General features: G+C 29.8%; 2 protein-coding genes across 3 annotated transcripts; one reads left to right on the top strand and one right to left on the bottom strand.

The window, feature by feature from the left end:
* Nucleotides 1-165: 165 nt before the first annotated feature.
* Nucleotides 166-9,200, bottom strand: LOC126851319 (uncharacterized). Of its 2 annotated transcripts, XR_007687658.1 has the most exons (15): nt 8,560-9,200; nt 7,833-7,986; nt 6,538-7,163; nt 6,238-6,414; nt 5,661-6,022; nt 5,266-5,529; nt 4,817-5,176; nt 4,466-4,712; nt 4,169-4,380; nt 3,943-4,078; nt 3,454-3,707; nt 3,202-3,373; nt 2,924-3,096; nt 2,619-2,720; nt 166-2,112 (listed from the first exon to the last, which is right to left on the bottom strand). XR_007687658.1 is itself a non-coding variant. In XM_050595157.1 (14 exons), exons 1-14 carry the CDS (start codon nt 8,935-8,937, stop codon nt 2,007-2,009), a joined length of 3,621 nt encoding a protein of 1,206 aa, XP_050451114.1. In that variant the 5' UTR covers nt 8,938-9,199; the 3' UTR covers nt 166-2,006. The 2 variants fall into 2 exon arrangements, 1 of the variants encoding a protein (XP_050451114.1); XM_050595157.1 differs by lacking the exon at nt 2,619-2,720 and having other exon boundaries at nt 8,560-9,199.
* Nucleotides 9,201-9,402: 202 nt separating this feature from the next.
* On the top strand, nt 9,403-15,191 carry LOC126851320 (nucleolar protein 6). The gene is made up of 12 exons (XM_050595158.1): nt 9,403-9,514; nt 9,749-10,153; nt 10,232-10,706; nt 10,781-11,068; nt 11,156-11,429; nt 11,516-11,807; nt 11,933-12,157; nt 12,309-12,743; nt 12,984-13,144; nt 13,534-13,787; nt 14,108-14,517; nt 14,758-15,191. Exons 1-12 carry the CDS (start codon nt 9,497-9,499, stop codon nt 15,019-15,021), a joined length of 3,501 nt encoding a protein of 1,166 aa, XP_050451115.1. The 5' UTR covers nt 9,403-9,496; the 3' UTR covers nt 15,022-15,191.
* The last annotated feature ends 529 nt before the right edge of the window (nt 15,192-15,720 follow it).

The following is a 15,720-nucleotide window of genomic DNA, read 5'->3' as shown; positions in this document are numbered from 1 at the left end:
GCATAAGTTTGTTAATGAAAGAACCAACTTCCAATATGCGACATATTTTACATGAAGATGAAAAAAATTCTTTCTATCGAATATACTTTTTCTTTCGCAGACTGTAATGCATCTTAAAAAAAAGATATCAATTACATGTATTTTGCTAGAAATGATTAAACATAATTAAAAACAAATTAGCATTTTAATATAGAAACGCATTACATTTTTATATAATTTGTAATAGTATTAACAAATTTTATATAATATAGAATGAATTTTCTAGAATCAAAAGCATATATACATAGACTTAAATACAGAGATATCATTTATACTTAATAATTTCTAACAAACAAATTTATATTATTATCCTGTTCAATTCAGAAGCTATTTAATCCTGTCATAATATCACATTCTTCTGTAATCTTTATTGCATAATTCTACATGTTGAGAAATGTAAATTAATAAACTAAATTGTATCGACAAAAAAATTTAAATCAATATCTGAATCTAAACTTTCAGTTTTTTAATACTGAAATATGATTATTAACAACAATGAAAAGTTGCTCGAAGATAATGGAATATTATTTTAAGAATTATGCAATAAAGAGCGCATTAATATATAACTCTATCATAATGCTTGCAGTATACACAACAAATTTGAGTAAGTTTTGCAAAATTCTCTAGAAAATTCAAATAAAATTTTCATCAAATTTATATGAGAATAACAAGCATATATATGATAAACAAGTTATAAATGACAATCTGCTGAACAAGTATTTATGTATAAAATATGTTTTATGTTATATCAATGTGTCATGTAATATTAACTGCTCGAGTATGTTATAGATAATTCTATTTAGAATCAAATCATAAAAAAATTCTTTAGTTTTCACATAAAATTGAAAGAAAAAATATACAATTAAACTGATCAATATTGATATATATATATCTTAATGATTAAGATTACTGTAAAGCTCTTTATAATCACATTAAATTATCATAGAGAAAAAATTTTAATTCATTTTGCGCGCTTTGAAGTAGGATGTAGCACGTTTTTTTCTATATCAATAATTATTCTAACAAAGATAAATTGCGAGCACCAATGTGAGTTTATATTCACAATTACAAATAATATAATGTACGTCATTCGATTATCTAATAAGACAACAAAGATTTACAAATTTGTGAAGATTTTTCTCAGATTTTGCTCTATTTTTGCTTTTAATGAAAAAAAATTCTTCCTAGATTATATTATTATTCAAGTAATGCGAGGACATGTATATATCTTATAGTTAGATAAATTGGCTGCATCGATGGAACAAGATGCGATACAAATACAAATATTTGTACATAAACGCTACATGATTGGTCCAATCATAATTAAACCAATGACACACATATATTTCTCTATATACTTTTAGTATTCTCTATATAAATTAGATATCATATATATTGTTGCACATTTTCGCACTTAATTAGGATATCTTGTGTGCGAGATTTTCCTTTATATATTTAATTCTTTCTTCTCCCCTTTCAATATTATTATCCATAAAAAACATTTTTTAACTACATTTAGGCAATATTTTGCATATTTATATATAATGAAAAATATAAATTAAGAAAAAAAGAACGTCTTCTTCCTTACAAATTAAATAAATACAAGTAATTGGACGTTCTAACATTAATATAGCAAATTCTGGACATATAATTTTTAAGTATCACCTTTGGAAGGGAAGCACAATTTTTTCTAACCCAGAAATTTTTACAAACATGCGAGATTCAATGCGCAAAATTTATATTATAAAGAAGATTTTATGAGTAGAGCTATACTTGCTATCTCATTAAAATCGTTTCAGAGATAGATTTAGATATATAGATTTAGTTATAACTCATTTTCTTATATATAACATTCTGTAAAATTCATTCATTCTTGCGATTTATATACAAGAATTTTTGTAATTGGTTTTATATTACTTTCACTACTTGCTTGTTTCTTGTTTACCCACAATAATTCTGAGAAGATCCTAATAGAGGGAGGCTTCGTCTGCAGATATGACTGGTTCCTCATCACTCCAGTCGCTGATTACTAATCCTACCGATCCATGAAAACTTTGCGATCTCGCTACATGACTAAAATCAAATATAAATATATGTAACATGTATGTATAATATGTATATTAAGTTATGGGTAAATAAAAAAAAAAACACAAATATTTCACATTTTATTTACATATTATCTTATCAAAAAAAAAAGAAATTTTATTAATGCATATTTATATCATAACATCATAACTGAAATTGCATTTCAACATTAAACTATTTGATAGCATTTCAGTTAAATAAACAAAAGTTATTAAATAGCTATATATTCACAGTCAATTATAACACTTTTGATTATTTGTTATGTGATTATCGCATTGTGATCGGTAAAACACCAGGTACATAAAAAAAAGCAAACACAATATTAAAATATATAAACTAATTAGAGCACACATAGTATTTTTTTCATCATTTTGAAAATCTTAATGTAAGAAAAACTCTAAGTCAGTGCAATACAAAAAAAAAATAAGCATTTGTGTCAGTAAAAAATGTATCATATTTTTAAAAAGCAAAGAAAATATCTATTAGAGATGTACCTCTTGAAAGAATATATAGCATAAAATATTCAAATAATTTTATGCTACAAACCACTTGTTTATTTTGCCATATTATTTCTAGATTATCAAGCGCTATTGGTCCTAACAACAATAAAATTATCATCTTCTTAATTATTATTAATTGAATAATAAAGAAATAAAGTAATTCAGATAATGCTCAAAAGATATCTTTCCGATAACTTTTGAACTTGTTTGAGAAAATTCCTCTTATTTTATATTCCTCTTAATATCCTCTAATTATTTCTACTTTTATACAAAATTGACTTGATTTAATACAAACTTACCTCGGTGATAGATTTGTATTAATAGTTTTCTTTGCCAAACCCGCTTTTCTCCGTCCTTCCATCGCCGCTTTCATAGGATCGTAGCTCTTGCGACGTTTCCAATTTTGCATTTCGACCTCTCGTACATTTGGCATGGGAGGCTTTTTTGGTTCTTTTGGTTTACTTTTAGGCACCTGCACAAACACGTTCATTACATATATACATAATATACCACACATAATATATACTCTATTTATATCAAAAATATTATATTGAAGAAAGAAAGATATATTACTTACCATGCTCAAAGTTCTACTAATTCGCGCGTTAGATCGCCCAGATTCTGTTCTAGCAACATTAGAAAAGGACTCAGATTTGCTACGAGTGTCATGCGATAAATTTTTAGCTCTGCTCACATTGGAAGACACAGGTTTTATTCGTTGCGGATCTAATTTTATTCTATTACACAAACTAAAAAAAAAAACAAGACATACATAGAGAAATATATTATCTAAGTACAATAAACGAAAGATGTGTACACGCGCACATACCTAAATTCTTTATTATATTTAGTACTAGAGATAGGAGATTGTGCCATAGCGTGTCCTTCATCGCTGCTCTCGGTGTCGCTCGGATGGCGCATTCCTTTCAATATATTCTGACGAAGGCTATGACTCGTGTCTTCGTCGCTCTCGTTATCAGATTCCAGCGGAGGACGATATCCTGTCATGCGAGCCGACATGGCGGATACTACGTTCTGAGTGGTTTGCAAGTAAGATGAGGTTTCCAAATCACTATCGCTTTCCTAATCGAGAGAATTCAAATTTTACAATTGTGCTTAAAAAAAATATACACACACACACACACACACACATATATATATATATATATATATATATATATATATATATATATAATCATATATATATTTCTTCATTGAAAGAATAATATAAAAGTAAGCAAAAAATGATTGCAACAATTGAAATTATTATATAGCGAGAAACTTATAGATTCTTAAACATGATCAAATGCATATTTACTCCAAGCTGTGGACTGCTAGGCGGTGGTACTTGATTATCCTCATAATCTAATTCATTATCCGACCAGTCGTTCGCTAACGAGAGAGCACCTCCTGTACCATGAAAACTTGCAGATCTCAGTACGGAATTGTCATGGCTGGAATATATATACATAAATTACGATTGTTAAAGAAGAGAGTGGATACTGGAAGGGAGCAAATACTTTATATATTTACTATATACTTACTTGCCAGAACCGTCCTCGGTACTGTGATGTTTCTTCGTATTGTCCATTAGCTTTTTTCTCCCTTCAGCTGCTGCTTTCATTGGATCGTAACTTTTCCGTCTCTTCCAATTCTGAAACTCTACTTCTTTGGATGTGAGAGTGGAATTGCTTCTACCAGATTTTTTGTGATCTTTACTTGGCTTTTGATTCGTTTTTTGGCTATTGGGAAGATGCTAAAAAAAAAAGGGAAAAAAAGAGAAAATTATATTTATAAAGTATTTTATGAATGTAATACAATTACATAAACGCGACGCTTACATGAGTAGGCTTCGGGGCTCTCATACTAAATCTTCCGGTATCAGTCCTAGACATAGATGGTGTTCTGAATTTCGTTGGTTCTGCTTTTTTCGATGATTCTTTATTGTGCGCTCCAACGCTGCTTGTGCGACTACGATGATAACTCTGTTGCTTATTCACAGACGCTGCAGTTTTTACTTCCGACTGTGCTCTTCTACGTCTTTCTTCGGGGGTTGTATTCGGTGTTGTATCGGATTCACAATTTAATCTGTAAGAAATATACATTTAACTTAATTGTCTACATACAAGATGAAATAGAAGAGTCCTAGAGCATTATATTTTCTGATAATGTTTGATAAATTTAGTTATGACCTTGCTCTTCTTATGCTGAAAGCTCTATTTAATTTGATTCCAGATGAAATTGGTGTTAAAGGAGATTTTCTTTGTTGTTCACCAGTTTCGCTACTACTATCCGAGGCAACAGCAAATTTTCCTCTTGATGATATTCTGTCAATGTCATTACTATTGAAACTGCTGCGACGCGATATAAAATTCTGTGACCTTATATTTCTAATACTCGCGTTACTCGATGATCTATGTATATTAAGATGCCGTTGAAGTTCTGGACTGTTTTGTAACATATTAGATGTTTTAATAGATATGTCTTTATCAAAATAACTGATTCTTTCATGGTAATTTGTAGTGCTGTTGGATTTTCTCAGCATATATGGACTGTGAACACAAATCAACATAAAACATATTAATCTTTTCAAGGTTTAATATATGTTTAAAAAATTAATGTGTCTATAAAAAATATGTACCTATTTTCAACACATGTAAAATATCCTATATTTTTCGATTCTGATGACTTTGTTAAGTGCTTAGATCTCTCTAAAAGGGGAGAATTAAGGACTTTCGTTGCAGCAACCTTACGACTCACAATTGGACTATTGGTCAGTTTTGACATAGGTGGTTTGAGACGGCTTAAGACAGGACTATTTGTGTGCTTAAAATCGTCTTCCTTATATTTCATACTATTCTTTCTGGACGTATTAGATTCCGTTGTATCAGAAGCATATTCTTTTCTGTATTAGAGAACAGAAAAGTTTCTTAAAGTGCAGAAAAGAACTTGCTAATCATATCTATATATAATTATCAAAATTTATATCTTCTATATGCCAGTGGCAAATAAAAATGTAAAATAAATTACAATTACCTATCTAAAGAGTTGCTTCTCTCTAAACGAAGAGTCGACGAGACTTGGGACGGGCTGTTCGATAATTCTACATTAGTATCAGCAGTCTTCGATTTGGTTGAACTTAAGTATTTTCGAACGCTGCGTCTATTTTCGTTGTTATTTGTTCGCCGAAACAACGAATCGGACAAGCTACCGCGTCTACCTACAGCATTATGTACAGGTGTACGCTGTGAACTGTTGGGTGGCGTATTGTAACTATTGCTGGTATCGTCATCGGATTCACCACCGGAGTCAATAATTTGATGTTGACTTGAAACTAAACCAATCCTTTCTTTTATTCGTATATACGAATCGGTATCCACGTTATTATCGGATTGTTCCTGCATGCAAAATAATATAAAATTTTTAGAGAAGGTAATCTGAAAAGTCAAACAGCAATAAAAACATATATCTTGCTTTTTAAGCCTTCCTTTCAAAAAAAAAGAGAGGGCTCTTTCGATTTTTATAAATATATACATATGTATATAAAATCTATCATCTATATCCTACTTTCTAAAAGATATCTTATTATCTTTTAAAATTGTGTGATGCATACATAACGATTACGTAATCCTCTTTGAGATCTAGCATGAATCGGGGATGGTATCTTGGTGGGACTTAAAGGCGGCGTACGACCTGTTGAACCGCCTATTATCGGAGGTAGTGAATTGTGCTCTGCTACTTGAGTGGCCCATTCCGATATCCAGGTATTATTATCACGAGAAATACTCATCTGCAAAATAAGATTGTCATTTTTAATATTTGTGCAAAAAATTATATACATATACATATATATGTATATATATGCAAATATTTACACTACACTATTACAATATTATAGATATTGTGTATTTACCTTGAAATTGTGAACATACGCCTCGTTGCTTTCGTCTTCCGTTAAAACACCGACACTGAAAACTTTGTCGATATCCATTCTCGCTTTTTCTTCATCAGTATAATCTTTATGAATCGTGTACGTCCCAGTCTCGCTCACCGCACCGTCGGAAGTGGTATCGACATTGCTAACATTGAATACCTCCAAATTGGTATCTGTTATATTATCCGCGTTCAGATTCATCGCGTAACTGACGCTCGATAAAGCGCTCTCTCTCTCGTTTGTGTTTCTTATATTAAAATCATCTGTGATATAATTCATATTAGATATTTTATTATCTTCGAAATCATCCTCGCACTCATTAGCGATGAACTCAATATTTTTCGTGTACTGCTTCTCGTTTTCATCGTGGTCGTAATTACTAATTTGAACGCGACTTAAATCATTTATCGTTGCGGATCTCTGAGTTGTCCAATATTGGTTCTTGTTGGACTCGAGTTCCAAAGAGAGACTTTGAGGTGACCATTTATTGCGTCGTACTTCACTATCGCTGGATTTCGTCATTAAATATTGCTTATTCTGATGATTTACATTTTCATTACCACAGGTCTTTGTGCTAGAATGTGCTCTCGAGGAATTCTTCACACCTAAATAGTACACAAGTATAGTTCTTGATAAATATCAAACATATAAAAAATAATTTTATCTTTTATAAATATGTATAATTTTTTTTTTCTTTTCTTGACCTAAAATATTTCTAATTCAGAGATAGTATACATTTGCTGACACACCATATATCTTGTATGTAACTTAAAAATAATAATGTTATTGTAAAAGCAATGATAAAATTATCAATGTTTTTATTTCTGGTAGAAAATCACACAATTTCCATTATAAAAACAGTTATAGCATCAAAGTCATTAATATGTCAGCAGGCTATGTCATTCAGAATAGGTAGAAAGTACTTCTAAGGAATATTAAGAAGCTTGAAGAACATGACTTCATGATGACTCATCCATCACATATATTCAATACAATCCATTATAGGATTCACGTTAAAGTCTTTTCATTAGACTATTTATAATATATAAATTTAATAATGAATCTTATAAATAGCTACCAATTTTTATGTACAATATTATATATTATATATTCCTTTTTATCAATAAAACTGATTTTTTTAAATTTAAAATAAAATAATTGAAACATGCACACATAATATAAAATTGTCATTTATTAAAAGTTTAAAACACAGTATTTTGATATTATTTAATTTAATCTTTAAAATAAAAAAAATGGTATATTAATAAATTTACCTAATTGTTTAAATCTTTCTGATAATTGGTCAGTTTTTCGCTTCGTATCATCCTCGCTACTAAAATAACCTTCTGAATGAGTGCTAGAAACTTTCTGCTTTTGCCCCAAATTTGGAGAAAGTATAGTGCTCGGCTTCTTTGATTTTACTTCTACCTAAAAGTACATATAATGTTACAATACATATAAATATTAAAATTTTTTAATAGAAAATTTAACATTATGCTTAAATCGCACAATACCAAGATAGTATATCAAAAGTGATAATTTAAAAAATTAATAATTTTATTTTACAGAATGTTTTGAAAATAATTATCTATTTAAAATATTGAAAAAAAAGCATTTAGCATTATTAGCAAATTTTTTTTCATCAGAAGCATATGAACCAGGAGAATTGAAGAAGATTTTAGTTACAAATTAGAAGAGTTAAAACTTGGTTTTTTTTTTTGCATATAGAGGATACTTCTCCAACATCTTTTGTATAAAGACTAATTTGCTAATAATGTGTGATAAATGTTTTTTTTATTTAATATTTAAAATAGATGTATAGTGTTATTTTCTGAATAATCTGTATGATCAATAAATCATAATAATAAAGAAAACCAAGATTTATAAAAAAAGAAAAGATTTGTAAAAGAGATTCATGGTTCTCTCTGTAACGCAATTTTAAAAATATAAAATATATTATTTAAAAGATGTCAAAAATGACACATATAGAATTTTAAATACCTTGGACGTAGAGAGATTCCGTTTGTGCCTCGCGTTGTATCTCTCGAATAAATTCAGATACTTGGCTGTGTCCACTTCTTTGTTGTTACCAAAATCGATGGTGAAGGCTAACGGAGTCTGAGATACCCTTGACGATTCGACCTCGCAATCCGCGATCGGAGTCGCTCGCGACGAATTCGCGGCGATGCCCTCGCGTTTTTCTCCCTCTGCGTTTTTGCCGTTGCAAGGAGCGCGAGCATGAGGCTCGTCGCTCGTCGATTCCTCGTTGTCATTTCTTATATCAACGTCGCCGGAGCCTACCGATGAATCAGCCGCAGTGAGGCCGGTGTCAGCCTCTCTGGACGATGTCATCTCCGTCACTTCCACGTTCATTTCCATTTAACATGCCAGTCATAAACATCCGTGAATGATCGAGTAGCGTGGATCCGTCCTCTCTCGTGCCTCCTCGAATCGTCGAAGCTACTCTCCCTTTCTACGAGGGCATTGCGCGACAGGTCCCGGATGCGAAACACGATATAGATATAGCATACACGAGATTCCTTTGACACTTCGACACAGGTGCGTCTAATATACTATACATGCGCCATTGTCTGCCATTGCTGCCATTGATCATCGTTGAGAGAAATGTCACACGAAAATGTCAACATCCATTGCCGACAACAGATCAGCGTGAAAATTACTCTATACAGATCACATTCTTTTATAAAAAAAAAAGATTGAAAATTGACCAATCAGAAAAAAGAAATTTTAGTGTCTTTTGTTCTGATTGGTTAAATTTCGAAACTTCTCTATCTAACATTTCTATTAATTTTCATGCTCAATGACAATGAGTTTTTTGAGAATGAAATAGATGTCGAGCGTCAATTTAATCACATGGCGATAATCGAAAGTTGGAGCATGTTATTCAAGCAGCCAGCTATATAATAGTAAATTGAAAATGAAGGAGCATTCTAAAGTATATTAAATTTTATTCATTATTTATTCATTAATTTCATTATAGCATTAATTAAATTAAATATATTTTTTTATATATTACTTAATTTATAGATCTTAAATTTAAATATTCATTATATGTATATGATTTTTTATTTAATTATTTAATCATAGAAATGTATAGCTCTTATTCTTGTATTAAAAAGAGAAAAATTCAAGAAATAAAAATTTAATAAAATAAATTGAATAATTTCAGTTGAGCAAGACAAAGTACAGTGAGCATAATGATTCTTCCAATGAAGAAGTAGAAGAGGAAGTAGAAAAAGAAGAAATAGAAGAGGAAGAAGTAGAGCTAGATAATTGTAAGATTGAATCTCCTATAATGAATCGAGAAAAGAAGAGAAAGAAAGTGACAGATGAATTAACTGAAGTAGTGAATAAAAAGAAGTTTAAGAATGATCTTTATAAGCAGCCAACAGTTGAAGAACTCAATCAGCTTAGGGAAACCGAAAATTTGTTCCATTCAAATTTGTTTCGACTTCAAATTGAAGAGATTCTCAATGAAGTAAAGCTTAAAACTAAATATAAAGCATTATTTGAAATTTGGTTCAAGAAATTGAAAGCAGCAATTGAATCTATTGAGGAGACTGCAGAAATTCCAGTTAGTAGAACAATCTATATTATTTATATAAAATGTAATGTCATAAAATGTTAAATTTGTTATATATTAATTTTTCAGCTTGTAAATAATAATTTGGATGATAAATTGAATGTTTACATTCCTGTACCACATGTGCCAGAAGAAACTAAAAGCGTTTTTAGATTTTTAAAACCATCTAATATTAGCGTGATTGGATCTTATAATTCAGGATGTATTCTTGGACCTACTGTTACTGTGGATATAATGATAGAAATGCCAGCTGGTTTATTTCGCAAACAAGATTATCAAAATTATATATATTTTAGAAAAAGAGCAACATATCTGGCGTTTGTAACGTCAGTTATAGGGAGTGATCTCGCAGAGAACAAGAAATTTGTCGGCGATGATTTAAGACCTTCCTTGAAACTTCGGCCTAGTGGAAAATTGAACAAGAAGATAGATGTAGTAATACACATATCCATGCAAGAAACTAGTTTTAAACTGTACAGATTTTTGCCAGAGAAAAATAATGTCAGACCAGCATGGTATTTTGATAAGAAATCTTTGGAGAATGGTAAGCCTATACAGACAATGAATGGAAAATTATTTATTGTATAATTTTATATTGTCTTTTTTATTTTATTTTAGCCACAGCATTTCTACCACCTACCCCTCACTATAACTCTTTAATACTGCGTGATTTAGTAATGGCAAGCATAAATTCTGAAATTGCGCAAGCAATAAGAGAATATCCCAATTTGAGGGATGGTATAATTTTGTTGAAAATATGGTTGCATCAACGCGAATTGAGTAAAGGATACGACGGTTTTACCGGCCACATTGTCACAATGTTTGTGATTTATCTTTTACGAATGAGAAAACTTAATACATTTATGAGTAGTTATCAGGTTGTGCGAAATGTCTGGATTTGCTTAGGTATCTTGAAAAACTGTTAATTAAACAACCCTATTTTTTTGTATTATTCGTTCTATTCGAGATAATAATTATATTTATTTGAAATAGTACAGGGAAATTGGTGCAAAGATGGAATCACCATGTGTGAGAACAAAGACAATCAAAAACAAGTCTCTTATTATCACAACTATTATGATTGTGTATTTCTTGATAGCAGCGGCTACCACAATTTTGCAGCAAATCTGTCGAAGGATACTTTCGCATGGGTGCAGAGAGAAGCAGAACTTTGTTTGAATCATTTGGATAGTATACATATGGACAATTTTCAAGCACTTTTTATGCGAAGTGTACCATTTCATAGAGCATTTGATCAAATCTTATGGTAATTTGTATGATGACGTTCTATATAAATTTTTATGGGGAAAATGCTAAATATATTTTAATAATTTATTATTTCTATATATGTAGTTTTCAGTACAGGACAGTTTTAGAAAAAATACTTGAAAAATCTAGCATGGACGACGAAATCAATTATGGGCCTGATAAACGTAGTCAGGTGATCAAATTACTCGTTGAAGTTTTAAAGAAAGGTCTAGGACGCAGAATTAATCGATTATGCATATTACCCAATATACTTAAGGAATGGGAATGCACTCAAGATATCCCAGATGATACTGGAAAATTCATTATTGGATTAGAATTGAATCCTGAAATATGTTTTGGCATTATAGATAAAGGACCTGAAGCAAATTTACCAGAAGTAAGTAAAAATTGAAATAATGGCTTAAACAATAAAACAGTATTTTTTATTATATTATATATTATTAAATTACTATATCATATACGGCAAACACAAAATAAAATTGTTTGTACTTTGCTTTGCAGGCAGTTGATTTTAGAAATTTTTGGGGCGTCAAGTCTGAATTACGTAGATTTAAAGATGGTTCTATTCGTGAGGCTGTGGTTTGGTCAAAAGGCAAATCTTTTGCGCAGAAGAGAATAATATGCAAAAAAATAATAGCTTTCTTACTAAAAACAAAGTTTAATATTTTAAAAGATGAATATTTGCATGTCGTGGATCAAATCGAAGATTTGCTGAAGTTGCACAAGGTAATTTCACAATCACTATGAATTCACTATGAATTATTATGAAAAGGTTTATATTTAAACGGATAATTCTGTCTTTAATTGATGTGTTTGCTCTTCAATTGTTATCATTACCTCTAAATATTTTGCCTAAATCATGATTTATATTTTCTAGTACAAAATAACACATTTTGTATATGGCACTGGTGAAGAAGCTACGCTGAAGGCGCTACAAGCTTTTAATGTTTTGGAGAAGAATTTGATGTCACTGAATGATATGCCTTTAACGATTAACGGTGTTCAAGGCTCGAGTCCGGTTTTTCGATACACAGAAGTCTTTCCGCCACTTGCTACCGTTCATCAGAGCATCAACGATATCACTAAGGAGAACAAAAATTGTTTGATCCTTTCGAAAAAAATTACAAAATGCCCCGTGTATGTTCACGCGCTCGATGCGACGTTACAATTATCGATCAGTGGAAAGTGGCCCGAAGAATTGGAAGCTATGAGAAAAACGAAAGCAGCATTTCATATACAAATCGCAGAATGCCTTAGAAAGCAGTATCAACTGAAAGCACAAGCCAATCCCTCTTATGTTAATGTGTATCAGGTATTGTATAATAATAATAAATATATATACATATATATATATATATATATATATATATATATATATATATATATATATATATATATTACGTGTATTAATGGAATATTGTTATAGTATATGACACATATTGTACAATAATCGTACAGTAAATGAATATACTATATTGTATGATATCTTATGTTATAATATTATATATAATATTACGTTTTTCTCGCGAATAAAAAAAATTCTTTTTGTTAGGATGGATTCGTTTTCCGATTAAGAGTGGCACATCAAAAGGAAATCGCTTTAATGAAACAAGTCAAGGAAGATGGAGTGATTAAATACACAGACAATGAAGAATCTATCGAATTGGAAAATAAATTATTTTATTTACCAAAATTGAGCAGCGCTTTGCATGGGTAATTGATGAACCTAATAATTGTTAGAATAATTTGTAACAAATGCATGGAAACTGGAATCTTTTATTTCTGAAAACAACATTCTTTTCCGTTTGAGCCAATTGTTTGTGTTAGACTTAATTCAGAGAATATCAACTAAAATTCCTTGACATAAGAAACACGCGCGCACGATATTGTAATTAATGATAGAATATATAAAAGATTTTTGACATGAAAAATTCTTATAAACGTAAAACTCATGAAAAATTCAATATGTCAAAAGTTCAATAAAATTTATTGAGAATTGAATAAAGAATATATCTATAACAATTTATGATAGATAAACTATGTATAATAAATATAATAAGCATGTGCAATATATTATACATCGCCACCTTTTACTTTCATAGATTGCATTCTCAACAACCATCGTTTGGTCCTGCTTGCTGTTTAGCCAAACGATGGCTATCGGCACAACTGTTGGATGATATTCACATACCGGACGTTGCAGTTGAATTGCTTATGGCGTCGATATATCTGACGCCAGAACCTTATAAACCTGCTCAGATGCCACAAGTGGCATTTCTACGATTTTTGGAAGTTATTGCAAGATCTCATTGGAATACCGATCCTGTCATCGTTAATTTCAATGGCGAAATGACCAGTGAGTTTTGATATTTTTATATATTTCCAATTTTTCATCGTAATCATAAATATATTTTTCTAACATATTGATTATTGTAAAATAATTACTTAACTAAAATAATTAATTGATATAGATATCTTTTTTTTTCTCCTCCGAGATTTTTTATATTCAGATAAAAAGATGTTAATGGAAATACAATCTCTTTTATTCTAAATTTATTTATATGTTATCGCTTCTGGATTTATTAAATGAAATTAATCTTAATTACAATCAATTAATTAAATTAATTGAAATAATATATATACATATATTAATATGCATTATATTAAATTTTCCAGAAGAAGAAATCTCCGCCGTAGAAGCATTATTTAATACAACTCGCGCTTCGTTACCACCTTTATTCATATCTACCCCTTATGATCAACAGAAATCTTTGTGGACAAGGAAAGCACCATCTCAGTTGATCTTAAATCGAATGAGTGTACTTGCGAAGGAATCATTGAAACTATTTGATGATCTGTTGTTCAATAATATAGTTCTAGATGTAAAACCTATATTTCGCCCTTCGCTAAAAGAATATGATTGTTTGTTATATTTGAAGACAAATATGAATCCTAGAAGACTGCAGGCGGTCGATGTATCCAATAACGTGGAAATCGTCGATCTACATCCGTACAAATTGCATTCACGTCAAAAAATTCCAGTCACGGATTTTGATCCTGTACAATGTTTTCTAAAAGATCTAAGAGTTAGTATTTTAGACAACTATTAACAAACGATTGTATTGTTAAATTGTATGAAGATACATGCACACTTTTAAAAAACAAAAGAAAGAGAAAAACTATATTATATATTAATTCATATTATAACATATTATGTAACATATTATATATTAATTCATATCATCGCAATTTAAATTATTGCGATATCTAATTATTATGATATATAATATATATCTGTATTTCACATTTTTCTTTTATTTTTCCAGGATGGTTACGGTGACTATGCCTTATTCTTCCACGACACTTATGGCGGTACAGTGATTGGGGTTCTGTTGAAACCTGCTGCTCTCGAATATAAAAATTTTAAAGTGGCAGATGTTAATTGCAGGAAACTCAATGGCGACGGTAAACTCGTCTTAAATGTATCGGCAATGATCGAAGATTTTTATGTTTTGGGAAGAGGTATTATACGCGCGATCAATGTTCCGAGCAAAGGATTGTCCTTGATGACATCACAATTCAATGCGTAGATACATTTAAAACTCGAAAATTCTTCTCGTTGTTTGTAAGATGTATAATCTACTGTAAATATAGAAAAAAAATAAATGTTTTATTACAAAGAAATTGAAGAGATATACACATATTAAAACACTATAAAATATAATTCTTGCTTACACCTTTCGATTATTTTTATAGTACTATTAAGACAATAGCAATAAAGCTATATATATAATTCGATTTGAATAACGCGTTATTTCCCAATCCTACTTTTGTCACTATACAAAAGAGAAACAAAAATACAGGAGAGACACTTTCGTACGAATTCGATGAGATATTTTATATATATATATATATATATATATATATATATACATATATACATACATATACATATACATATATATAGAACACTATTTTTTTCTTTAAAATTGAGTCATTTATTATTTGAATATAGAAATTTATCATTTGGACATAATTTGCAAGAAAATAGGTGCAAATAAGCTTTATAAATTATATCATAATGATAAATGATATTTAATTAAAATAAAGAAAACAGTGCAATATATTATATGCATTTTATCTTTTTTACTTTAATTGTGACATTTGTTATTCGAATATAGAAATTTATCATTTGGACATAATTATCTGGATTAATTTTGATTATATATATATATATATATATATATATATATATATATATATATACTTTGTCTTTTTAATTTAATTGA

Source organism: Cataglyphis hispanica, chromosome 8 (assembly GCF_021464435.1).
Source record: "Cataglyphis hispanica isolate Lineage 1 chromosome 8, ULB_Chis1_1.0, whole genome shotgun sequence".
NCBI lineage: Eukaryota > Metazoa > Arthropoda > Insecta > Hymenoptera > Formicidae > Cataglyphis > Cataglyphis hispanica.
This window is presented reverse-complemented; position numbering and strand designations above follow the sequence as displayed.

Excerpts from the sequence above, each read along its gene's own strand:
- LOC126851319 (XM_050595157.1), bottom strand. The coding sequence starts at position 8,937 with ATGGAAATGAACGTGGAAGTGACGGAGATGACATCGTCCAGAGAGGCT. Across the intron at positions 5,177-5,265 it reads TTTACATGTGTTGAAAATAG|TCCATATATGCTGAGAAAAT; the intron begins GTACATATTTTT and ends TTGTGTTCACAG. Across the intron at positions 3,708-3,942 it reads CTAGCAGTCCACAGCTTGGA|GAAAGCGATAGTGATTTGGA; the intron begins GTAAATATGCAT and ends TCTCTCGATTAG.
- LOC126851320 (XM_050595158.1), top strand. Across the intron at positions 11,069-11,155 it reads AAATGTCTGGATTTGCTTAG|TACAGGGAAATTGGTGCAAA; the intron begins GTATCTTGAAAA and ends TATTTGAAATAG. Across the intron at positions 12,158-12,308 it reads ATTTGCTGAAGTTGCACAAG|TACAAAATAACACATTTTGT; the intron begins GTAATTTCACAA and ends TATATTTTCTAG.